At 40.9% G+C, this 27861-nt stretch overlaps 1 protein-coding gene across 1 annotated transcript in view; it reads right to left on the reverse strand.

Moving 5' to 3' along the window:
- Positions 1 to 2629: 2629 nt before the first annotated feature.
- LOC134205357 (protein obstructor-E-like) overlaps positions 2630 to 27861 on the reverse strand; it is a 49497-nt gene continuing 24265 nt past the window's right edge. The window contains exons 2-5 of the mRNA XM_062680539.1: positions 3389 to 3586; positions 3120 to 3326; positions 2843 to 3056; positions 2630 to 2779 (exon numbers count right to left, since the gene is read on the reverse strand). Coding sequence (XP_062536523.1) covers positions 2740 to 2779; positions 2843 to 3056; positions 3120 to 3326; positions 3389 to 3586 — 659 coding nt within the window. The 3' untranslated portion in view covers positions 2630 to 2739. The remainder of the gene's footprint in view (positions 2780 to 2842; positions 3057 to 3119; positions 3327 to 3388; positions 3587 to 27861) is intronic.

A 27861-nucleotide genomic window follows, 5' to 3' on the forward strand; every position in this document is an offset into this window, starting at 1 on the left:
TATATCTGGCCTGCAAATCATATGCTTGGGCTCTATGGACTTGTATAGACCTGACTGTTCGATTTCAAATAGCTATCGAACGCAGTTGACTTGGTAGACCAATTGATACAAACTTCAGAACAGTTCGAAGAACCGAGAACATCTGGTTTAGGCAAAACTGAGTGAAACATCGTACATATGGTCTTTTCGAACTGGCATGGACATGATGGATTTCCATTGGCACGGGTTTTCGTAGTTTTCTTCGGCAAATTTTGCATATCATCTTTCATTTGTCATTTTTGAGTCACTAGGGATGTCAAGAAGAAACATATTGTTCACACATAGTATAGTCAATGCTAGAATAGTGTCATAAAACATTTTTGGAACCTGTAAATGTTGTTCACACTAAAATATATCATGTAAAGTAAATTTTACTATTTTTTGAAAAAACCATCCTTACTCACGCCCTTCTAGGGAAAAATGAGCATCCCTAGAAACATAACTCACCAGTATGGTGAAACTAGCTGAGATGGGTAAGACATCCGTAAAAAATCCGTTGTGAAAATCGGTCAAAAGACGGCTGAAAACCAGCTGTTTGAACATTTAGTTCCCATGATTTTCTGATCACGGTATTCGGCGTGTTAATACACAATTTTAAAACCTTTTTGTTCGGCAGAATATGCGAATTTAAAAATAAGTCCTCTTTAAAAAGTTTGAAAATAATCGAAAAATTACATTTATTGAAAGAGTGACTATACATTTAAAAATAATAATAATAATTGAACATCATGATCTAATAGATGAAAAGCTATATCAATAATATTTTGCTTCTAACAGACTTTTTTGTTGAACTATTTAACTGAAAAGTGATGATAACCAGATCGTCCTCCAATTTTTCCTCACTAGCTGAAAAATGTCCAGAAGCTGTCTTTCAAATTAGTAGTACGACATTAATCCCTATGAATCAATCCATATATTTCGTTAAATCTACGCTTCAACCGATAATGAACAAACTCAATAATTTCTTTGAAAACCGAACGATTATTTTTGAAGGAAATTGAAGCCTTTCAACATGACTTTTCTCTTCAAGAAAGATAATAACATGATTGCTAAATCTGGGTTTCTACCTCAGAAATAGAATCAAAAACTGCAGAAATTTTGCGATCAGAATAAAGGGTTATGAAACAATTTGTTATGATTTACTTAATCTAACGCGAACTCATTTATATCCAATTTCTAAAAATCTATTCTTTTTGTACCTGTACATGTACCTGCTTGCAAGCAATGTAAGACTTTGTTAAGAGGGTCACATCACCAAAAAGTTTGTGTAGCTCTGATCTAAAACTTTCTGAAGAATTAAAAAAATCTATCTTTTTCTTCTTATATACATAAAAATGAATTTCTGTCTGTCTAAACCTTATAGACTCGCCCCTTAAACCCCCTTTGGAAAGGGGCGGTCATACAAATGAAATACCAATTTCTTCTAAACTCGTGAACTAATCAATCGAATGGAACCAAATCTGGCATGTGGAAGTTTCGGAAGGGAAGATATGTTTCTGTGGTGGTTCTAAACCCCTCCCCATTCTGGAAAGGCGGGCTCCCATACAAATAAAACAGAAATTTCTGCATAACTCGAAAACTAATCAGAGAATAAATCAATTTTGGGCGAAACGAAACCATTTTAAGGAGCTAACGTAACAAACCGCAAAAAATTTAAAAAAAATGAGCTTGGCGAGTTTTTCAAGAGACGACAAAGTTTTTAAAGAAAACTTTTGCGAAGACACAAACCTTGTATGTTGTAAAGCCGAAAAATATTTTTTTAAGCACACTCCCCAATCATTACGCTGAATACTTCCAAAAAGCTCATCAACTTACTGATAAAATGTCTGGAAAATACCATTACGCTAAATCGCATGGTAAAGGTGCTAGTAATTAAACGCGCTGAAAACACGGTTTCAGCATCTGTCACTTCTGTGGTGGTTCTGATTCAAACGAGTATAAGTCAGTGTCATCGGAAATTTGCCTTAGGAAAACCTAATGAGCTGATGTTCTAAAGAAGTGGTATTTGACCAATACACCCCCGAATCTATTTGTTTTAGAAGTAATGAATGAATAGGCTCAACCAGAACATGATAAAGACCCTAATTATCGACATTTCCGACATTTCTCACCAACACGAACGCAGGTTCGTGGTTGCAAACAATCCCATTTGATTTTGCCGTGACAGCTGCTCATGGTTGCAAACAAACCGAGTAAAAGTGTGAGTGAAACGTGCGTGTACGTACACGATCGCTGAAAGCCTAATGGAACAACTATGGTGATTATTCAATGTATTATTAAGTAGGGCTACTTCATATTTTTCATATTCATGCTATTAAAAATTAGCAAAAAGGACCAACAAAAATTGGCACTTGATTCATGTCTTTTAAGATGCGTTTGTATCAGTGAAATGTTTCCTAAGTAGGAACTTTTTTTTAGGATGGACTCAACTCTTGGAAATTATTTATCGCTTCTTTATTTGACCAATTCGAGTCAAGTACAAACGGGAATAAAAAGGAATAGCACTAACTCGCCTTGCCACAAGCTGAGTCAAAATTATAAATAGTAAACAACGTGGGATTCAGTGGAACTAGTAAAAAGCAAACATTGATTTTGTTTTAAGTAAAAAGGTTTATTTATTATCTTAACCAATTTGATTGATGTAGTCTTATGGATGATAAAAAATGAAAATTTTCGATGACTTACTCTCTACTCAGCAGTCTATGGTTTCTTCTCGTCACTATCTTTGTACCAGTCCTCGCTAAAACGAAGAAATATCATTAGAATTGTTTGTATTTGATTGCTGTTCGTTAAAACTTTTTACCATCCAGGGACATTTTCTGGGGCATCACACCGTTGCGTTTCCTCGTTGTATACCTCACCGGCCTGACATCCAAGGTCACGTGGTTCCACGCCATTCAGACATACGTAGAATCGTTGACAGTCGGTTGGATGAGCGTACTTGGGATGAGCAACAGTCTGCCCTGAATTGTCAGTGCTCTGCTCCTTTGGGCAGGTGAATCCGTCCTTCAGCTTGGCTGCAAGATATTTCAGCACTGTTAATAAAATGATCCAAGTACTTCAAAATGGTTAACATTTACTGTTAACTCCAGGGTTGCACCCCGTACGACCGGCATCGTTGGGCCACACACAGGTGCCAGTGTATTCGTCGAAATGCAGACCAGCCGTGCAGCTGATTTCGTTAGCATCACCGTCAATGCAGTTGTAGAACACGTTGCAAACGGCAGGGTCAGGATGAGCAAAGAATCCATTCTTTCGTGGACATAGCGTATTTCCCTTTGGTGGCTCTATAATGTATAGCAATTGAGTTGGTTTTAGAAGAATATTAGTCAATCCAGTCGGCACTCACGTAATTCTACTCGGTCTCCGCAGTCTACGTTGAATGGCTGATCACATTTGTTGATTTTTCTGATTAGAGGATCAAACACCAAGCCATCTGGGCATAACTTTTCGGTGGCACGCCCATCGTAACATTCATAGAACTTGTCACACTGAACGGTATCTTCATATTGACCATCCTTCGGGGGGCATTTGAACTGCTGTGCATCTGTAATTAAATAGAACAAAAAATGGTTATTGACTAGCTTGTATGAGGGAATCATAGTTGGACTAAGACGTTAAAATTCATAAAAACTGCGAGGTCGAATAGCTTAAAGGTCGAAATTCACAAAATCAAACTGGTGGCCAGGGTTTGCAGAAATCGCTCTTAATAGATAACGAACAACGTTAAAAGAGAGACAAAAACTGTTCTAAGGCAAAAACTAAATCTCGCTTTGTTTTCGCACCTTTCGTGTTGGTTACTGCACAGATGTGTAGAACAAGTTGAAATGCATCATCAGAGCCAGTGCTCCCCGGATTTGGAGCTTTCTAAAAGAAATTAATCATGGGGTATAGCATCCCGAATCAGTTCTCTATCATGACAGCTTGCGAAAAAAGTTTCTCGCGGTATGCTATCGTATATCTATACAGAGATGATAAGTGAAAGACTTGCTCTTTCTCTTTAGGATTCAATCCATGCACAGGGCTGATTGAATGACACTTCGTCTGCAATCCGACTACTTGACTACCAGTCGGAAACAGTTTTGCTGGAAAAGCTTGTTCAGACGTTCAGACTAGGTTCAGACAAAATCTGCCACAGCTTATTTCTTTTCACTGAATCGTACACTGCCTTGAAATCATTGAACAGATGGTGAGTCTGCATTTTCAACTCATTTAAAATCTTCTCAATCTTATCCAGCATTTGTGGTTCCACAGCTTGACCGTCGTCGACTATGTCCATTCTGTTTTGTAGCCTTTGCTACATTATGCAAAGAAATGCTTTATTAAAATAATGAATAATTATCGACAACTCATTAAATTCCAAAAAAGTCAAAGTCCAACTATGCCAAATTATAGGTCAAGGCAAAGCAACAGCAATCGAGCTACTATAAAACGATAACTCGCGATTTTTCCTGGTTTGCTCAATTTCGCGGAATGACGATCAAGGTCGAGTCCAAGGAGAGCTTCGGAAAGATTGGGAAAGTGAGAGTCGTGGCTACGCCCGATTTTTCACGAAGAGCTGTCAAATTATTTCTCGCAATTGTTTTCACAATCGAAAAGGTCGCGGGAAATCCGAACATCTATCGAATTCGGCGAGGTCACATTCCTTAATCTGAGGGTTACGGTTTCGCTCACTTTCGTCCGAACAGCAGTTGTCAGTGGAAGTGTCTTCCTTCTCATCGATCAAGAAATCCTGGAAGTGCTTCTTCCACATGGCTGTCCCCAAATTTTCAAAACAAAATTTCCCTGTCGGTCATTGTACATGGTGGGAATAAGCGCTGTCTTGTGCTGGGCGTCTTTGACCGTCACATAAAACCTTCTCATGTCGTTTTGATATGTAACGTTGTCTTGCACTTCAGCTATCAAACTCTCTTCGTGCTGCCATGTCTTTCTGCGGTGGACTTGATTCTTTTCTGTCAGCCATTAGTCTAGCTAATATACGTAACGCAAAATTTGACAATACAGTTGATCCTGATGCATTCCCAACGTACACATCTGATAATAATATTATAAATTTCAGGAGTCTTATGAACTAGCACTCTGCTCCCAATACTAATCGATTAGCTTCACTGTCTAAAAGGCCAATTATTTCTCTTTCGAGTACTCACTTTTACAAACAACCGGGTGTCTCCATAGACGTGAAGAAAAAAAAACTCGTTCTCTCTTGATACGGGAGAGTAGTCATTATCATAGAGCAGGATTCTTCTTCTTCTTCTTCTTATTGGCATTACATCCCCACACTGGGACAGAGCCGCCTCGCAGCTTAGTGTTCATTAAGCACTTCCACAGTTATTAACTGCGAGGTTTCTAAGCCAGGTTACCATTTTTGCATTCGTATATCATGAGGCTAACACGATGATACTTCTATGCCCAGGGAAGTCGAGACAATTTCCAATCCGAAAATTGCCTAGACCGGCACCGGGAATCGAACCCAGCCACCCTCAGCATGGTCTTGCTTTGTAGCCGCGCGTCTTACCGCACGGCTAAGGAGAGCAGGATTCAGAGGTTCGAATTCACTCATTGAAAGCTTCTTATTGACAGTACTTCAGCTTGCCTCCTCATGCCAGAACCCGCCGCATTTTTTACATAGGACTTAAACCTTTCTTTGCTACTCCAGGTTTCAATGTTTCGAAGTCAAGGACGTTACTCTTCCATGATTTTGAACGCAATAGCATTTATGTGACTCAGCGGATCTAAATCCAAAGGTTTTTAGTACAACTTTAAGATTCATCATCGATAAGACCTGAATACCTCGATTGAACAAATTAAAAAACAGTTTTGAAAGCAAAACATTGAATTCTAAGAAACCTATAAAATTATTATTATTTTTTTCCATCTGACATATTGGTCTCAATGAAATTATTACTTAAATATCATTGATTATTTAAATAATCGTGACATCCTCAAGCGTTTTGTCAAACCGATTCAGCTAACGTATTGAAATCGAATAGATGATATGCTTCACGGAATGTTCTACACACAGAAACCATAGGGTCATTTGCTCCATAGCTTGTGTTCCTCTTTGGCAAATTGTATCATTTGTCGGATCCGCAAAACAAGCTCGGGAACATAGAAACGTTCAAATAGAGTCGCACTGTCAACCTCGTTGCGAATTAAATTTGGTCAATATAGGAGGAGATCCCTCAGTCAGTACTGGACACATGAGCTATTTAACGAAAAACTCTCTAATTATCAGGATTATGTTTACGTGTATACCATATACACAAAATATGATCATTGATGATTCGTATAAACTATATTTGATCATTTGAAATCGTTTTTCGACGATGTATTCTGATGATGAATTTTGGATAAAATTGTCACGGTTCAGAAAAGTGCCCTAGTAGCACAATTCAGATCGGTTTTGTTGCAGCAATTCCAATGTGTCAGGATTTTGTTTCATATGAGTAACAGTTTCTGGTATATGACTCTAGTGTCCCGAATACTGAACATCATTGCATCATGTTCAAATATGACGTGGTTCCTATTACATGAGTAAAGACATCATTTAGAATAGTAATGTTTGTTTGTTTGTTTGTTTATTACTGACACGTTACACCAGAGGGGTGCATTTGTGTCAAAAAATAAGTTCTCTTACAATTCTAAAGTTTTTCGTACAATTGTGTTTGGTGTAAATAATTCAATAGGTTTTCAGTTGAAGTTTCTGCATTACCCAGGGCCTCGCGTAAACTATCGCCGATGTTATTTTCACGTCTTTCCTTTTCGTGCTTCTTGCATTCTAAAATAAGGTGCCGAACATCCAGCACGGTTCCGCAGCATTCGCAGATTGGCGGGGTTCCTTTTTAGAAGAAACGAGTGAGTGTATCGAGTATGGCCGATTCTCAATCGCGTTAAAACGCGCTGATCCATCGTGATATTGTGGTCTGTCCATCTATAGGTGTCGTTTTTCACTTCTCTTAATTTTGCATCTCTGGATTCGTACCATTCGTAGTCCCAGTGGCGACGTATGGCATGCTTCACAACTTTCAGTGAGTCCTCGCTTGGAATGGGTATATTCATAGGATGTTGGCTTCTCGCCTCGTTAGCTAGGCGATCAGCTTCCATGTTTCCAGTGATGCCAGCATGCCCTGGAATCCAGCAAAATCGTACAGCTTTATGTTTTATGACGTTTTCAATATCTTGGATCCACGGGTGTCGGGATCTACCTGCTTCTAAAGCCAGCAAGCAACTAGCCGAATCCGTAAGGATCACCACATCTTCAATATTTGGGATCGAAACGGCCATTTTAATGGCGTATGCTTCCGCAGAGAAAACGCTGCACTCTTTCGGAAGGCTATACGTCCTTGTGAACCCAGTGTTGTATAATGCGGCTCCTACGGCATCTTCACTCTTGGAACCGTCAGTGTATATAATTGTCGAGTGGTGGAACCTGGAAGCTAGTAGCTGTTGAACAACTGGTCGTACTTTCTCCGGGGGGTCACCTGCCCGAACAGTTTTCTTCACATCCCACACAATCGTCGGTTTTCGAGAATTCCACTCACGATCACCATACCTAGTAAGGCGACTAATTACGGGGAGCGCTGTATCCGTCAATTCAGTCAAACGATCGAATATTCGTGGAACTATAGGAAGGGTATCGTTATTTCGGTTTTTAGCTTGTATTCGGATAGCAATACGCGCTATAAACTGCGCCGCCAGTAATTCGAAGGGGAGAGTTCCCGCTTCAGCCATGATCGAGTTTACCGGGCTAGTCACGAAGGCTCCGGAAGCAAACCGAACCATTTTGTTGTAAGTGGGAGCAAGTGTTTGTAATGTTCCTGGACCTCCTAAGCTCACCAGACCGATTCCGTAGGTAAGTTTCGAGGTCACTAAGGCGGAGCCGACCTGCAGCAAAGTCGTTCGGTGGCCACGCGGAAGCTTGGCGCCGATTATTTGCAGAATCCGTAGTCGAGACTCGCATGATTTCTTCATCATCTGGCAATGTGGCTTGAAGGTCAGCGTTCGATCCAAGGTTACGCCCAGGATCCTCAGTCTGTTTGTCCTTGGTATGGCTTTCCGGTCAATGGTGATATTCTGCGCTGGTTCACGACGCGCATTCGGGCTGCAGTAGAATATTTGAGACTTCGTTGCTGACACCGCGAATCCGACACTCTTGGCCCATTTGTCGACGGCCTTGACGGCAGCCTGCAGATTACGTTGCAGTACTTCGGTTTCATGTCTACGTACAACGAGAAGCATGTCGTCCGCATACAGGAGAATGTCAACTCCGCTCGGCAGTATTCGGTAGATGGGTTGCATCGCAACGAGAAATAGCGTTACGGAGAGAACTGATCCCTGCGGTACTCCGTTTTCCAGTTGGTGCTCACGAGACAGATGTCCTCCCACGGACACTTGGAACGTTCGCTCCGAAAGAAAGCTTCGCAGCATGTTTATCATCCGACCACGTATCCGCCATGACTTAAGAGTACGCAGTATGCCATGCCGCCAGGTGGTATCATATGCCTTTGACAGGTCCAGCGAGGCTATCAGGCAGTGCTCGTCAACGGTTGGTAGTGATCTCTCCAGTTCGGCAAAGTAGGTATCGGTGCCAAGGCCTGAGCGGAAAGCGTGTTGGCGCTTATCAAGCCGTCCAGCTGATTCCAGCTCAGTTATCAATCGGCGGTTGATTATCCGCTCCAGCAGCTTCGCCATGCAGCTAGTGAGCGATATTGGTCGGAATGAATCGGCTCCAGGCTCGTGGCAGTGTGGTTTTGGAATGGGAACGACAATGGCGTTTCGCCAGCTGTCAGGAAACTCACCGTTGTGCCAGATTTTATTGAGCAATTTAAGGAGTGTTATCTTCACGGATAGGGGTAGACGTTGAAGCAAGGGATACCCTATCGAATCGGAACCTGTAGAGACACTTCGCCCTTTGTCGAGGGCCCACAATAGTTCATTCAGGGTGATGTCTATGTTGTACTCATCATCGGTATTGGGCGAAATTTCTATAGACCTTCGTTCTGCTACTGCCTTTGTCTTCTGGAATGATGAAGGGTAGCTGGAGGTTGCCGATCTCTGGCTGTAGAACGTCGCTAGTTCTTCCGCTACTTCTTCAGGGTTATTCGTGAACCCGTCCACTTGCTTGAGTACTACAGTTCGTTGTTGCCTACTGCCACGCAAGGTATTCACTGTTCTCCATAGCTCCGTCGTCGTACTACTCGGTGATATTGTCGACACAAAATTCTCCCACGACTGCTGTTTTGCTTGCCTAATCGCCTTTCGTGCTGCCGACCTGGCTTCCTGGAACATCGCCAGAGCTTCGGGTTGATCAGGAGCGTTTTTTTGTAGGCGTCGAAGGGATCTTAGACACTTCCTTCGCCACCGAATTGCTTCCTTTGCTTCAGGGCACCACCATGGTACCGATTTTGGTCCACGACGGCCGCTAGTTCGTGGTATGGATTTAGTTGCTGCTGCTATTATGTGCTCTGAGAAGTTGTCGACATCCCAATCGACATCTGGGTGAATAGTTTCGGCGGTGATACGTTCGTACAACGACCAGTCTGCTTGGTCGTAGAGCCATTTACGTCGCGTCATTTGCAAGTGTGACCATCATCCCGGGATAGATACCACGATCAGGAAGTGATCACTGTTATGCGTGTCCGTCAGAATTCGCCAGGGGAATCGGTGGCCTACTCTTTCTGAGCAGAGCGTGACGTCGATTGCCGAAGTTCTTCCCGTTGCTGGGTCGATTCGAGTTGGGGAGCCATCATTCAGGATAACCAAATGTTTTTCCAACGAAGTTTCAGCGATGAAACGGCCAAGTGTGCTACACGACTGCGAACCCCACGCGAGATGATGGGCATTGAAATCACCCAGGAATATTACCGGACCCTCCAGCTGCTCAAACAGTTCACTCAATGCTGTCTGACACTGAACAGAGCTCGGCGGAATATATATTGACACAACAGTTATCTGAATTGGTGCGTGAACACGTGCTGCAATAAGATTTAAGGTGGTATTGATTTGCAAACGCCCGAAGGGAATGCCTTCCCGGATAGCAAGGCCAACTCCGTGTTGCCAATAATGGACGTTGTTCGATTGTAGGAGCAACGTATAATTCCTGCCGATTAGATTCGGCGATACGACCGTCTGGTTGACCTTAGTCTCCTGGAGCGCAATGACTGATGGTTCAAGGTCGGCGATGAGAAGTTTCAGTTCGTTAATGTTCGCTCGGAGTCCACGCAGGTTCCATTGCAGGGCAAAGCAGCCGCCAGAGCGACCGTTCGTTGCAGATATTGTTGTAGATGATAAAGAAGAAGCAGATTCTCTTCGCATCTGCGCTCTTCGGTGCGAAGGGTCGGCTGTAAAAGGAGAAGGGGCCGTAGTTTCTGCTAGAGAGTGAGAAAAACTAGAACTTGCCTGTGGGACGTTTTGACCCACAGTGCCAGCCGCTGTCGAAACCATTACACTTGTTCTACCAATACCGACAACAGCCGGCACTGGGGAAATGCTTTGTGTAATATTCGCTCGTCGTATGTTGGATGGTCCTTCTCCAGGGATGGAAGTAACGTTTTGCGGTAACCTGTAAATATATCAGGCGCAGCAGAATCTGCCAACGGATGGGAATATATAAGACTGACCTGTGGGACGTCTTGCCCCACAGTGCCAGCCATTGCCGAAACTACTACACTGTTGTTTCCAGAACTACCGGCAACAGCCGGCACTGGGGAAAGACTTTGTGTAGTATAGTCGACTGCTTCGTTGCTCGATGTGGTGTAAGAAATTGGTGCTGAATGGTTTTTTGTTGGCGTGAGTTCGATTCCATCTGTTTGTGTAGAGTAGCGGCCAGGGCACAGAAGGGCCATTCCTTCTCCCTGTTGTCTTTCTCGAGTTTGCTGAGTTATGATTACATTGTTGTTTCCATCGGCTACAGAGGTGAATTCACTATCAACGGGTTGGGGTAAGACGTCCCGGATAGTTCCTTCGACCTGCTGCACTTGCCCGATTGCTCTCGTTGTCCGTGTTCGTGCGTGGGTTGTCATTATTATCCAAACGGTGTTGATGAGTGAAGTTATCGAATGTGTTGATTCTTGGATGTCGACTCCTCAGTCTCTTCACTGCAGTACTCTACCTCGATGGGGCGCGACGTTGTTGCTGATCTCTTAGGAGGTGGGCTAGTTTCTGGTGACGTGACAGGTTTTCCGTTGTTGTGCTTCAGATGGCGTCCGCGCTTCGTTTCCTGAACTACAGGGAGTTATTCCTAGATCGGGTTGTTGGGCCTATTTGCGTATGAGCTGCTTTTTGTTCTCGATTATGGTGCGATTTTTCTTGGCTGCATTGCGACTGATTAGTGAGTTTTGGTTGCTGATGACATTTTGTTTGGCTACTACTTTGGTTGTTGACGTTACGCTGTTGGCTGGTGATGTGCAACTTCAGCTGCGTAATGCGGTTCTGCATCTGTTGCATTTTTTCGTCCTTTTGTCTACTTTCCTCGCGCATTTTGATTAGCTCATCACTTTTTGCTTTCAAGGCTGCTATTACTTCGTTCAACTTTTTCTCTATCGCTTCTACCTTCGATTCTTGTGATGCTGCCTGAGCGTAGCTACCTCTGGCTTGCAACTCAGCACGCTTTCTAGCTTCCGGAAAAGACACATTGTCGCGAACTTTTATTTGTATGATTTCAACCTCCTGTTTGTACACCGGGCACTGACGACTGGTTGGTCTGTGATTCCCTTGCTGTTACGACACATAGGGGATTGATCGCATTCATTTTCTCCGTGGGACCCACCGAGCTCCCCTGAGCAGTTATAGCAGCATTTCGGTCCAGGGCAACGAGCGCGTGTATGACCATAGTTGAAACAGCCATAGCACAGCATGGGATTCGGAAAGTATGGACGAGTAGGAACATTGATTAGCCGGCCGACCAAAATATGTTCCGGATACGTGGTCTTACAGAAGGTAAGAATCAACGCAGGCGTGTTGACACGTTTTCCACCTTCATTCCTTGTAATCCGCTGTACACGGATGACGTTATCGGTGGCCATCTCCTCTAGGATGTCTTCTTCGGCCATGTGAATCAGTTCGTAGCAGGAGATAACGCATCTGCTAGTATTTAGACTCGGATGGGGAACTATCTCTACCTCTGTTCCGTCGATGAGTTTCGTTAACTTGAGGAGTCTTGCGACTTGGGCTGGATCTCTAACGCGGAGTGTGTATTTTGATCCTTGTGCTTCGGATCTAGCGCTTTCAATCAGTCCACCGGCACAGGCTTCAACTGACTTTCCAACAGTATACACGTTTGACGATAGCGATACACCATCTTTCACGGTCAGCAGTAAGAATGTCAGTTCACCAAACTTGTTGGTCGGGTCCATATACGTTGGAACTCTTCGTCTGACTGACCCTCCCGGGTCGCCGCTACTAGCGGCCGGCATCACGTTCTACGTCGGGTTTACTCAGTCGGCAGCGGTCACCGTTGCCTACCCCAAAATCAACATAAAAGGTCTTAACATAAAAATAAACTACCTGTTTTATCCCTTCGACGTTAGTTTTCTGTATGTGTTCACAAAATTGTGTGCCGCACTGTGAATACACACTTACGAAATGCACTGTAATACCCTTCAGATATCGATCGTTTACTTTCCTTCTACAGATAATTTGCGAATTCTTAGAAACTTTTCGCCCCTTTTTTTTCCCAAAAGGTTTCCCTTTGGACGCACCGTCCACCACACCACCAAAAAAAAATCAATGAAACCAGTCGTGCAGCCGGATGAATATGATTTGTTTTGTTTTGCACAGCCTTTGAAGCACAATCGAAATCACTTTTTTCCTCCGTTTTTTCACCGATTATCACCGGAATTTCACTGTTGGACTTTTCTATATTACTTCCCGCACTAGTCCGACAAGGGTTCGGCCGCGGCAATCGCGAAACACACGGAAAATCGCTTTTTTCGTCGAGACCGCGCAAAGTGGTAACCGTACCTGACGGTGTGTCGGAACGTATATGATTTAGAATAGTAATATTTTCCTACTATACTTTTTTATTATATTTCCAGAAGAAATTATTTGATTCTACAAGAATATAATAAATTGAGATTACATCCTACTCAAAATTCCCTCAATTTTAACGACATCTTCTTTTTTTTTTAAACTAATTTTATTTGCTAATTATCTAATACATGCATTCATCTCTTAGAGTAGGTGTTCCGTGTTTTCTTAACACTATCATCCTTATTTGCTATGTCATATTTTTAGTTATTAATAATACATTTAAATTGCCTCTGGCAGTTAGAATTTTTTCCTCTGGTTGAATTGAACCATGCAGGAATTACAATGTTTTCAACTTAAACTAAACTTAACCTATTTTATATTAAGGGTACAAGGAGTTAATCGTTGCAATAGAAGATTGCAACGATTTTTGTCTAAAATTGGAAATTATTTTGGTGGACATTTGTTGCAATGTCTCAATATTAGAAATTCTATGAAGTTCATTGGTACTATACCACGGAGGCAACTTCAGAATCATTTTCAGAATTTTATTTTGAATCCTCTGAAGTGCCTTCTTTCTGGTATTGCAGCAACTAGTCCATATTGGCACAGCATACAACATGGCAGGTCTAAAAATTTGTTTGTAAATCAAAGGTTTGTTCTTAAGACAAAGTTTTGATTTTCTGTTTATAAGTGGATATAGACACTTAATATATTTGTTACATTTGGCTTGAAGGCCTTCAATGTGATTTTTAAAAGTTAATTTTTGATCTAACAGAAGTCCTAAATATTTAGCTTTGCTAGATGAATTAATTGGAACCCCATTCATAGTGACAATATGTCTGCTAGAAGGTTTCAAATAAGAAGCTCTCGGCTTATGTGGGAAAATTATAAGCTGAGTTTTGGAAGCATTCGGGGAAATTTTCCATTTTTGCAAGTAAGTGGAGAAAATATCCAAACTTTTTTGCAATCTACTAAAAAAGACACGAAGGCTTCGCCCTTTGGCTGAAAGGCCCGTGTCATCTGCAAACAAAGATTTTTGACACCCTGGTGGTAAATCAGGTAAGTCAGAAGTAAAAATGTTATACAATATGGGCCCCAGTATGCTGCCTTGGGGAACACCAGCTCTTACAGGTAATCTATCAGATTTAGAGTTCTGATAGTTTACCTGCAGTGAGCGATCTGATAAATAATTTTGGATCAGTTTAATAATGTACAGAGGAAAATTAAAATTCAACAATTTTACAATCAAACCTTCATGCCAAACACTGTCAAATGCTTTCTCTATATCAAGAAGAGCAACTCCAGTCGAATATCCTTCAGATTTGTTGAGCCGAATTAAATTCGTAGCTCTTAATAACTGATAAGTGGTTGAATGCCCCTGTCGAAAACCAAATTGCTCATCAGCAAAAATAGAATTGTCATTAATATGAACCATCATTCTATTTAAAATAATCTTTTCAAACAGTTTGCTTATTGAAGAAAGCAAACTGATTGGGCGATAACTAGAAGCCTCAGCTGGATTTTTGTCCGGCTTCAAAATAGGAACAACTTTGGCGTTTTTCCATTTATCTAGGATGTATGCCAATTGAAAACATTTGTTAAATATATTAACCAAAAAGGATAAAGAGCTCTCAGGAAGTTTTTTGATAAGTATGTAGAAAATACCATCACCCGGGGCTTTCATATTTTTAAATTTTCTAGTAATAGATCTCACTTCATCCAAATTAGTTCCCAACGAAGGGTCAAAAACATTCTCTTGATTGAAAATGTCTTCAAAGCTCCGTGTAACCTGATCCTCAATTGGACTAGTGAGACCTAGACTAAAATTATGGGCACTCTCGAACTGCTGATCAAGTTTTTGAGCCTTTTCGCCATTTGTTAATAAAATTTTATTTCCCTCTTTAAGCGCTGGAATTGGCTTTTGAGGTTTTTTAAGAATTTTCGTTAATTTCCAAAAGGGTTTCGTACTGGGATCCAGCTTCGAGAAATTATTCTCAAAGTTGGTATTTCTCAGAATAGCGAAACGTTTTTAATTTCATTTGCAAATCTCGCCAAATAACTTTCAACGCGGGATCGCGAGTTCTTTGGTATTGCCTTCGCCTCACATTTTTAGACGGATCAGTAGCTGAAGATCGTCGTCAATAATAATGGAGTTGAATTTAATTTCACATTTAGGAATTGCAATGCCTCTGGCTTCGACAATTAAATTTGTCAAAGATACGATAGCATTATCAATATCACTTTTGGTATCGAGAGGAATATCAACATCAAAATTCCTATCGATATACGTTTTATATAAATCCCAATCAGCTCTATGATAATTAAAAGTAGAGCTGATTGGATTATTAATGACTTCTTGTGAGATTTCAAACGTCACAGGAAGGTGATCAGAATCAAAGTCAGCATGAGTTACCAATTGGCCACACAGCTGACTTGAATCCGTTAAAACTAAATCAATTGTAGAAGGATTTCAACTGGAAGAAAAATAAGTTGGTCCATTGGGATAATGAATAGTATAATATTCCGCAGAACAATCTTCAAATAAAATTTTACCATTGGAATTGCTTTGAGCATTATTCCATGAACGGTGTTTGGCATTGAAGTCACCAATTACGAAGAATTTTGATTTGTTGCGAGTCAGAATTTGAAGATCAGCTTTCAACAAATTCTTTTGCTGCCCATTGCATTGAAAAGGCAAGTAGGCTGCAATGAAGGAAAATTGTCCAAAATTTGTTTCAACAGAAACTCCCAAGGTTTCAAAAACTTTGGTTTCGAACGAAGAAAATAATTTATGTTTGATACGTCTATTGATGACAATGGCGACCCCACCACAGGCGCTGTTAAGACGATCATTTCTGTGGATAAAATAATTTGAATCTCTTTTAATGGAGAGTCCTGGTTTAAATAAGTTTCTGTTATAATGGCAATATGCACATTATGAACTGTTAGGAAGTTGAATAATTCAGAGCATTCCAATTTAGAACTTTCACACAATTATTTGGATCCATTGAAACGGAGTCCGATAACAATTTTTTGTGTGTACTTCATACCAACCTGAACAGCCTCAGGTATGGTATTTGCTTTGAACATTGCATCAATCATGTGATGCAATTGTTCAGTTAAAAAATCAAAATCGGAAGCAGTCATGCTACCTGAATCGGCAACATGACCATTATTTTCCGTTGGGATATGGGTATAAACCTCATTTTGAGAAGAGAAATTTTGTCTACCAGCAGCGATGTTTGCATACGTAGATACATTGGAAAAATTGGAATTTACGTTGACCGTTGACGAGCGGCAAAATTTGTTTGTGAATTGTGGTGAGTATGAATTGCTCGACCGGTAACTGGTTTCGAAATTTGCGCGTTTGAAAAATTTCTACCCGTCGAATCTAGGATTCGATTGGAATTTCTCGTCATTAATTTTGCACGGGAATTCAAAACTTTTTTGCGTGAAGGGCATTCCCAGAAATTGGATTTATAATTGCCCCCACAATTTGCGCACTTAAATTTATGGGAATCTTCTCTCACAGGACATGCGTCCTTGGCGTGAGAGGTTCCACCACAAATCATGCATTTAGCATCCATGTGACAATGTTTGGTTCCATGACCCCACTTTTGGCACTTGCGGCACTGGGTGGGGTTTTGGAAATTTCCCCCAGGCCTGCGGAAATGTTCCCATGTAACACGGAGATGAGACATAATACAGGCCTTTTCCAAACTTTTCATATTATTTAGTTCCTTTTTGTTAAAATGAACTAAATAAAATTCTTGAGAAATGCCCCTCTGGGAAGAACCAGAGTGGAATTTCTTTTTCATCTTAATTACTTGAACTGGTAAAAATCCAAGTAATTGAGAAATTTCAATTTTAATCTCATCCAGTGATTTATCATCACTGGGGAGACCTTTCAAGACGACTTTGAACATTCGCTCAGTTTTGTCGTCGTATGTGAAGAATTTATGGCGCTTCTCAGTTAAATAATGAAGAAGACGTTTGCGATTGTCAAAGGATCCCGGCAAAACGCGGCAGTCACCCTTCCTTTCAATCTGAAATGTAACTTTGATCCCCTGAAGGTTACTCAAGATTTCATTCCGGAAGCCAGACAACTCGGCAACAGATACCACAATTGGCGGAATCCTTTGTTTCTTCGCATGAATCGAATCACCGGGGCTAAAGGTAGATTCGATTTGCTCAATTTCATTATTAATAAAATTGATCTGATTTCTCAGCTCGATAGGAGAAGAAACAATGTCAACATTAGATTTAGAAGGAATATCTGAAGTCTCCAGCTTCCTTCTATTTTTTCCGCGCTTGGGCAGGACGGTCTTGAAACCTTGTTTCTTTGAAGGAAGTGGAGAATTCAGAGAATCCCCCTTCCTTTATTTATTTATCATCAGACTAAGGCCGGAGTGGCCTGTGCTGCACATAAAAGACTTCTCCATTCAGCTCGGTTCATGGCTGCACTTCGCCAACCACGCAGTCTGCGGAGAGTCCGCAAGTCGTCCTCCACCTGATCGATCCACCTTGCCCGCTGTGCACCTCGCCTTCTTGTTCCCGTCGGATCGTTGTCGAGAACCATTTTCACCGGATTACTGTCCGACATTCTGGCTACGTGCCCGGCCCATCGCAGTCTTCCGATTTTCGCGGTGTGAACGATGGATGGTTCTCCCAACAGCTGATGCAGCTCGTGGTTCATTTGCCTCCTCCACGTACCGTCCGCCATCTGCAACCCACCATAGATGGTACGCAACACTTTCCTTTCGAAAACTCCCAGTGCGCGTTGGTCCTCCACGAGCATCGTCCAGGTCTCGTGTCCGAAGAGAACTACCGGTCTTATAAGCGTTTTGTAGATAGTCAGTTTGGTACGGCGGCGAACTCTATTCGATCGGAGCGTCTTGCGGAGTCCAAAGTACGTACGATTTCCAGCCACTATGCGCCTCCGAATTTCTCTGCTGGTATCGTTATCGGCGGTCACTCCCCCTTCCTCTTGTTTTTATTAATGCTCATTGCTGAGCGTGGAGACGTGACCTTCTAAGAGGTTTTTTTCCCAAAACGGTGTCCCTGCAGGATTACCACCGCTTGTCGGAATTTTACTTCCGCAAACGGGTCCAACGTAAAACGAAGGCACAGGTCCTTGCAAAGATCGTAACGGGATCAATGGGTACAAATAGCGCTGAGAAGCACTGTTGAAATTAAAATAGCTTCGGGTAGTATTAAAAACATCCTTCCGCAAAGAGAGAAAGAACCGCACAGCACGAAAGCACGATGCGGTCTGACATCTTCAATTTTTGTTTCTGCTTATTTCTGTGGCTTCCTGATACCCCAGCAAGAGAAAACAATTGAATTGAAGTAAACAGGTGAATGACTATTTGATCACATCAAACTAATTGTCCGGACCCGGGGGACAGCTACCGGATACAGAAATTGATTTTGACAAATTTTGTACAAAGTTTGCAACATGGGGATCTGATATTCCATGCAGGAAAGTCCTTTTCATCCTTGCTCCACTCAAGCGTCGTGAGTTATCGTAAAGGAGACGAATATCACCAGTTGCATTGCATTTAAATCTTACAATTTTGCGTCATTTTAATACAGTATTTGTAGAAATGCTCCTTAGCCGTGCGGTAAGACGCGCGGCTACAAAGCAAGACCATGCTGAGGGTGGCTGGGTTCGATTCCCTGTGCCGGTCTAGGCAATTTTCGGATTGAAAATTGTCTCGACTTCCCTGGGCATAAAAATATCATCGTGCTAGCCTCATGATATACGAATGCAAAAATGGTAACCTGGCTTAGAAACCTCGCAGTTAATAACTGTGGAAGTGCTTAATGAACACTAAGCTTCGAGGCGGCTCTGTTCCAGTCCCAGTGTGGGTATGCCAATAAGAAGAAGAAAAAGATCTGTAGAAAAGCTAACATTTTTGTATTGAAACCTTGCAGAATTGTTAATGCCAAGGTTTTATACAATAATTTATGATTTGTTTTGTAGGTGTGCTAAAACTTTCAAATAAAACCACATAGTAAATAAAATACTTATTTGTATCACCTCTAAAAGATGTTCGATCCGAATTTCCCTAAATAAAATCCAGTATTTCCGTCGATATCTAGAAAATCGAGAATAGGATATTCATCCAGAATACAACCCTCTATTTCACTTCACTAACTTCATTTGCTCCCCGTAGAACGGTAGATCAATTTTACGTAGTGTGTTACGGTGTAAAATCTACCAAACAGATCCCTAACTTAATCATTTTTTCTAGCTAGTGCAATGAGTTTTGGTAATTAAATATGCATCGTATTTAGTCCTCGCTGCCAACAACAGTCTCAGGAATAAAACAATTAATGTTACTCTGCAGATGGTTAAAAGACTAAAATTTCGAACTCCGTTTGAGGCTAAACTCTATGTAGTGAAAGCAACTTTTAGCAATAACGAAAGCAATTCGTTAAAAAATAAAACCTCGGTGCTCGTTGTCCTAGGCTGAACTGATTGCTGGAAATATCGAGTTCGGGGTTTAAGCACGCACCAACTCTTCATGAAGTGGTGAACAATGGTAGTGAGAGGAACACACGGAAATTCTTATTACTGAACAAATGCTCTAGATTGAAATGGTTTTGTAGATAGAGCTAAACCCCTGGCTTTTAGCGATTTACTGATGTTATTCTAATATATCTGGTGATTTACATGACAGATACTCGCTTTTCGAGGTCGTCTTCAATAATTCGGACTTTACTCGATTTACCGTTGCCTGTCAAAATGCACCTTCATATCAGATGAGCGGCGAAACGAGGAAATAAATAGAATGTTAGATCGGTATAAATATATACCTATTGATTGATAGTGATAGTGATATGATAGTGAATAGAATAAAACTCGCTTTCTAGACTGATAACAAACAAATTAGAATATAACATTTTGTTGTACGACTTAAATAAATGGACATTAATTAATTATAAACAAACAAATGATTTTGATTTGTTTGTTTGCAGCACAGTTGATTACACTTTTTCTGGTGACCTTGCATGTATTCCTTGTAGTCCAAATAAACACTCAACCCACAGGACGCGAAGGTTAAACCACCTTGTCAAGTCGGCATTTCTTGCTTATATCACTAGGCTGGTTTTCAGTTTCATTTCATTTGTCTCGCTTTGTCGGAAACAACTTTCGAAAAAGGCGTCGTCTACCAATCAATGCTTTAGAGTCACAAATTACATCGGCGACATTTTGAAGCGCACATAACGTTGCACTGTCCGGCTGTTAGGCTGTTATCGACCACTTTTCGGAACTTGCACTGCGGCATGACCGCGGTGTATTTATGAGTATCAAGCAGACAGGACATGCACACGTGCAAGGGCAACCAGTTGAACGACATAATGGCCGGTATGCTCACGACCGAAACAATTATGATGCAATCTACTCCACATCGATACATATTTCGGTCAAATGGATTGAGATCATTGTCTCGCACAATGGCAAAGTAGGGTCCCGGCTCTGGCCGGTTGTGATCGGAAATGAGATCTGTTGAAATTGGAATTTCTCACTTTCAAAAATTGGAAATACTCTTCAGGACCCTTGTTGTACGCTGTAATAAATGTTGAGCCCCGATTGTTTTTATTTGATCATCCCCGATCAACCCTAGACCATAATAACAGCTATGATTGAACCCGTTACGTTAAATATAGGACGATAAGTCTAGGAGGTACATGAATAACCTAGTTACCATATTTAAACGATAAATTTTGCTGCATAATCAATCGCTTGTTCCAAATTGGACCAAGCAGCGGCATTACCATCGATCGATCGATGGCTATAGGGTTCGTCGCTAACGGAATCATGAAAAAACGTGTCACTCGAATGTAAGACTCGTTTGTTTTCCATGTCTGGTACCACCCATAACAATAGCCATAGAAAAGGCCGGCCAAGTTCAAGACAATCTCCTCCTCTCTCTTTCCTTAGCTGTATGCATTCCTCCATACAAATGAGATTGAGGGTGCTAATAAAATACGACTTGCCAGAACAATTCACCCGCGGTATGCTTCTTTTTCGTAGTGCCAGCTTTTTCAATTGTATGTATGAACGCCTTTGGACGTATCCAAAGCGAATCGATAACCATGAAACACTTTTGCGTAGTTAACCGAAAACGATAATTGGTAGTCGCTACCTCAAGCGTATCAGACTGTTATTGACTCGCATAATATGACTCACATACTACATATGAAGAAATAATGGATGTTTTTTAGCATGTGACAATAAAAACGATTTTCTTAACTCAGCTGTCTAAAAATGTCGACTAGTGGGCACTACATGTTATCCGATTTGAAGTTAAAAACACAATGTGTGGTATCAGGTTTCCACCAGAATCGCAGTCTTCACTGGAAATCCCATAGCTAGGATATTTGAGGTTTCTGCCAAGTTACCAGTCATGCATTCGTGTATAGTGAGGCTAGCGCGATTCATGTGCCTTGGAAAGCCCCAAATTCAAACCCAACAACCTTCAGTATGATCAGCTTTTTGTTTTCTTTGAAAGTAATTGGAGATTTGGTTTTGTATGAAGAAAACAAAACAAAAACATGATTTTTGAAAAACAAAACCCAGATTAATCCACCTAGCGGTGATGGTGCCTTTCTCGACCTTCGTAAAATGTGTGTGCTTGAAAAAAGATGAGCTAGTGGCTAGGAGTAAAAAAGACAAATTTCTTTATCCGTTCTATGAAAATCAGATTATTTATGGCAAAGATATTGTAGATCCAGTTGAAAACCGAAAATCATATTTTGTCCCATTTCCGGATGTCGCAACTGCATCGCGAGTGGTGCCCGACTATGGCACAGTTGCGCACTACTCGCGATGCAGTTGCAACATCCGGAAATGCGATTTCGCGGGACCTCGGTTCGGTTTTCAGCTCGATCTACAATATGCTAATAAGAATTTCGACATTTTTGTTTCCTTTTCCAATCTTTTTGACGTACATAACCCTGTTTTATTTCACCAGTCATATATTTTAAGGATATCACTTTTGGATGTTAGTTGAACTGAAGCTCCGACTACACAAAAAGAAAACGAAAATGTCATTCCCATCACGCGAGCGGAGGGCAATTTGTTATGATATAAATCTCATGACCGTCTTTCTGCCAAACTCCCGTATGAAGTGGGAGAGACAGAGACATCATCTCAGTTCGTCGAGCTTAATCGATTGGTATATAACACTATGGGTCTCCAGGCCTTCTGTAAAAGTTTGGTTTTTGGAGCGAAAATACAGCCTTTTCGTATAAAAAGGCTAAAATGGTGTTTCGGCCATAACTTCCGATCCCATAGTCCGATCTAGCCAATTTTCAATAGGAAACAATGGGACAGGATTCTGCATCGAATGCAACTTGTTGCGTGTGAATCGATCAAGGTTAGGTGTCCGAAAAATAGGTGACATTTTTTGTGATTTTTATGAAAAAAGGTATTTTGGTCATAACTTCCGATCCCATAGTCCGACCTGTCCAATTTTCGATAGGAAATAATGGGAAAGGATTTTGCGTCGAATGCAATTTGTTACGAGCAAATCGGTTGAGAATAAGTGCCTGAAAAATGAGTGACATTTCTTACGCAATATTTTCGTATGAATTTGTATTTTGGCCATAACTCTCGATCGCATAGTCTGATCTGGCCAATTTCAAATAGGAAATAATGGGACAGGATTCTGCGTCGAATGCAACTTGTTGCGAGCAAATCGGTTGAGGATAAGTGCCCGAAAAATGAGTGACATTTTTTACGCGATTTTTTCGTATGACTTTGTATTTTGACCATAACTTTCGATCCCATAGTCCGATCTGGCCAATTTCAAATAGGAAACAATGGGACAGGATTCTGCGTCGAATGCAACTTGTTGCGAGAAAATCGGTTGAGGATAAGTGCCCGAAAAATGAGTGACATTTTTTACGCGATTTTTTCGTAGGATTTTGTATTTTGACCATAACTTTCGACCCCATAGTCCGATCTGGCCAATTTCAAATAGGAAACAATGGGACAGGATTCTGCGTCGAATGCAACTTGTTGCGAGCAAATCGGTTGAGGATAAATGCCCGAAAAATGAGTGACATTTTTTACGCGATTTTTTCGTATGATTTTGTATTTTGGCCATAACTTTCGATCCCATAGTCCGATCTGGCCAATTTCAAATAGGAATCAATGGGACAGGATTTTGCGTCGAATGCAACTTGTTGCGAGCAAATCGGTTGAGGATAAGTGTCCGAAAAATGAGTGACATTTTGTTGAGTAGTTTTGCGCACACACACACACACATACACACACACATACACACACACACACACACACACACACACACAGACATCACCTCGATTCGTCGAACTGAGTCGATTGGTATATAACACTATGGGTCTCCGGGCCTTCTATAAAAAGTTTGTTTTTGGAGCGATCATATAGCCTTTACCGTATACTTAGTATACGAGAAAGGCAAAAATACATGGGAGAGCATACGAAGAAATTTTTGGATCACTTCTCAAATATTTTAAAAGTAATTTGAATAAAAACAGCTAGCAGTACGGGGTCTCCAGTTAGCCTTGCGAACAAAGACGTTGGATTGTCAACCTGGAGATATATACTCATGCAAATAGAAATAGAAATAGAAATTGATGGCATATCCTATTTGGATCTACGGACATGAAACATTTTGGAGGCGTATCTACTATTATTGGAGGCGTATCTAATTTAATTTATTGGATTCAAAAGGGCATGAGCCATTTTTAGAAAGAGATAACAGCCCCTTGGTTACGCGTGTAGACCTCAAGGCCTATTTCTTGGATGACCTTGGATGACGTTCCTTGGAATTCTTGGATGACCTGGAACGGAACAGCTATTGAAGACGCATCTGAGTTGGATTATTAGATCAAATCAGACATGTCTTCTTCTTCTTATTGGCATTACATTCCCCACTGGGACATTGCCGCTTCGCTACTTAGTGTTTATTCAGCACTTCCACAGTTATCAACCACGAGGTTTCAAAGCCAAGCTACCATTTTTGCATTCGTTTATCATGAAGCTAATACGATGACACTGTTATGTCCAGGGAAGTCGAGACAATTTCCAACCCGAAAAGTGCCTTGACCGGTACCAGGAATCGAACCCAGCCTTGCCCTCCAAAAATTCTTCCAGAAGTTCCTACAGGATTTTCTTCGGAATATCCTCCAGGAATTCCACCGGAAATTCGTCCTGGAATTCCACCCGAAGTTCTCCAGGAGTTCAACCGAAAGTTTCTCCAGGAATTCTTCTAGAAGTTTTTACAGGAGTTCCTCTGGAAGTTTATCCAAAAGATCCTCCGAGAGTTCCTCCAGTAATTCTTCCGGAAGTTCATTCAGGAATTCCTCCAGAAGCTCTCTCAGAAGTTCCGACAACAGTTCCTCAGGAATGCCGCTGGAAGTTCATCCAATAATTCTTCTAGAAGTTTCTCCAGGAGTTCGTCCAAAAAATCCTCCGGAAGTTCCTCCATGAATTACTCCAGAAATTACTCCAAGAATTCCTCCGGACGTTTCTCTCGAAATTTCTCCGGAAGTTCCTCCAGGAATTACTCAGGAAGTTCTTCCAGGAATTTCTACAGGAATTTCTCCGGAAGTATATCCAAGAATTTCTCCGAAAGCTCCTCCAGGAACTCCTCACGAAGGTACTCCAGAAGTTCCTCCGGAAATTCCTTCAGAAATTTCTTCGAAACTTTTTCCAGGAATTCCTCCTCAAGTAATTCCAGAAATTCCTCTAGAAGTACCTCCAGGAATTGTTGAGCGGAAATCTCGACTGCATTGAATTATTGGATAACGTAGCTATTCAAGCTCCTTCTTGACAACTGCGAGAACGAGAGCTTAACAGCCCATTTGATCAATGTCTTCGTTTGTTTAACAGCGTTAGTGATGTTTTTGATTGCAATATGTCAAAAAAATTGTTTAAAAATATGATTAAGGCTCTAAGTTAAGATGCAGTATGTAGACTAGTTTTAATGCTTGCGAGACGGTGATAACAAATACATAAATACATTCCTCTGGAAAATCGTACAGCAGTGGCGTAACCACGGAGGGTGCTATGGGCAAATTTAGGAGGAATGTCCGGAACTCCTAAAACAATCGAAAGAATTCCTGGATGAAGTTCTGAATAAATTCTGAAGGAATTCCAAGAATTTCTTTCTGCAAGGATCTTTCAAGGCAGCGGTTCTCTTAAGGTTTGGAAGTCCCCATTCGAGTTGCAGAAATCTTATTAGCTCCTTTGCAACAGTCTTTTAAGCCCCCTTCAAAGCGGTTCGTAAACCTGCTTTCAAGAGACAAGAAAGCATCCTTCCAAGAAGCTCCGAGTCCATCTATTCACTACAGTTGAAAAGGCTCGGAAGCCTCCTCTTAAGAGGCACGGAAGCCTTATTTAAAAAAAACTCGGAATCCTTCTTTGCAAAGGCTCAAAGAAGCTCAGAGACCACATTTCAAACAGCTCGGAAGCCTCATTTCAAGAGGCTTGGAATTCTTTGTTTAAAAGGCTCAAAATTCTCCTTTCAAAGGGCTCGGAAGCTTCCTTTAAGGTGCTCGGAGTCCTCCTTTCAAAAGGCTCAGAAGCTATTTTGAAGGAGCTCAGAGACCTTTCAAACGGCTCGGAAGCATCCATTCAACAGGCTCGGAAGTCTTATTTCAAGAGGTTTGTGTCGTGTAATCACTCCTCATTTCAGTTATATCCACAACAACTCGGAATCCTCCGTTCAAAAGACTCGGAATCCTCCCTTTGAAAAGCTTGGGAGCTTTCTTTCAAGGTGCTCGGAAGACCACTTTCCAGAAGCCCAGAAACCACATTTCAAACGGTTTGGTTTCCTAATTTCAAAAGCCTCGGAATCCTCCTTTCAAAAGGCTCGGAAGCCTCCTTTTAAGAGACTGGGAAGCCTTCTTTTAAGACGCTCAGAGACTACCATTCAAACGGCTCGGAAGCATTCTTTAACAGGTTCACATGTGTCATTTCAAGCGTCTCGGGATCCTCCTTTCAAAAGGCTCGGAAGCCTTCATTTAAGAGGATCGATCCTCAAAGTCTTGTAGGAAGCTTGACGTATAAACTTAATTTGAGTTGGAGAGTTTCACGGAACAACAAAAGATTTTGGGTAATCAATGGCGATAAAAATAGGGGTTACCTCAGTGAATGCAAAAGTTCGAAGGGGTACCTCCCAAGAGAAAGGCTGAGGGCCGCTGTCTTCTGGAATTACTGGAATAATTTCTATAAGAAATTCCTGAAATAATTGCTGAAGTAATTTCTAAAGAAAATTCGAAGGAATTTCTAAACCAATTTCCGCAGGAATTTCTAAAGTAATTACGATGAAAATCCGAAACAAATCTCCTAAGGGATTTTCGGAAGGTTTTCCTGATACAATTTTTGTAGGTATTTCCGAAGAATTTTCCGTAGGAATTCTGACCAAATTTCCAAAGGAGTTTCCAAAGATTTTGTTTGTTTAAATCGTTATGAAAAAGGAATCTCTTGAGGAATTTCCGAAGGAATCTCAAGATGCAACTTCAAAGCTTTTCCTACAGGAATTAGTAAAATAATTCCTTTGGGAAATTCAGAAAAAAATCTAGAATTTCTTCTTCGAATTTTCGAAAGAATATCTAGATGCTTTCGAAAAGAATTTCTGTATCTATCTCCGAAGTAATTTCCTGAGAATTTGCCGAAAGAATCCCTGGAGGAAATTCCAAAGGAATTTTTGGAGGGTTCTATAGAGAAATTCAAGAATTTCAAGTTCGTTTGGAAATTCCTTTAGGAATTTGTTTGGAAATTCCTGAAAGTAATTCTGGCGGAATTACGGGAGCCGTGGGAATGAAATACCTGAAAGAATTTCTGAGCATATTGCTAAATGAATTCCTAAAGGAGGATTTTCTAAAATAGTTTTAGCCAAATTTTGTAAGAAATTTTCGAAAGAATTCCTAATTTCTGAAGGTGTTTCTAGATTTAGTTGCTGAGGATTTTTGAAGAAATTCCTTGAGGTATTTAGTAATAAATCACTGGAGGAATTTCCGATGGATTACTTAGAGAAATTTACGATGGAATTCCTGGAGAAATTTTTGAAGGTATGTCTGAAAGGTCTGGAATTAATTTCTGGGGGTATCTTTTTTACGCAAAATTATCTGGATGATTTTCCGAACGAACTTTTGGATAGATTCATGAAATATCACCTGGATAAATACTCTATGAAATTTCTGGATAAATTTTCAAAGCAAGTCCTAAAAGTAAACTCCCAAGAAATTATTGAGAATATCCAAAGAAGTATGATGATAGATCGACTGCAATCCCGATATTTTTGGGTTTATATTTCAAATGAACTACTGGGGTAATTTTATAAATTATTCCTGAAGGAGTTCCCGAAAGAATTTCTGGAGGATTTCTTGGAGAAATTTCGGCATTCAAAACAGGGGTTTGTTTTACTACTGTCCGGATTTTCGCAGGAATTTCCGAAGGAATTCCTTCAGTTGTCCCTAATGGAGTTCTAGCGAGAATTTCTGAAGAAATTTCCGAATGAATTCCCGAAGAAATCTAGAAATTTATGTGAAAATTACAGTAGGTATTTATTTGAAAATTCCATTGAAAATTATTTCGTGGATTCCTTCAATAGTTCTTTAGCAAATTCGTTAAGAAAATATTCTCGAAAATCTAATCAGGTTGTTCTTCAGAAATTCATTTGAGAATTCATTCTGAAATTCCTCCTCAAATACATTTGGAAACTCCTGCAGGAATTTCTTCCAAAATTTCTCCAGGAAATCCTCTAGAAATTTTTTCGGAAACTCCTTCAGGAATAATTTATAAAATAGCCCCAGTAGTTCATTTGTATATTCTTCCAGGGATCCTCCGTA

This window comes from Armigeres subalbatus, chromosome 1 (assembly GCF_024139115.2).
Source record: "Armigeres subalbatus isolate Guangzhou_Male chromosome 1, GZ_Asu_2, whole genome shotgun sequence".
Taxonomy (NCBI): domain Eukaryota; kingdom Metazoa; phylum Arthropoda; class Insecta; order Diptera; family Culicidae; genus Armigeres; species Armigeres subalbatus.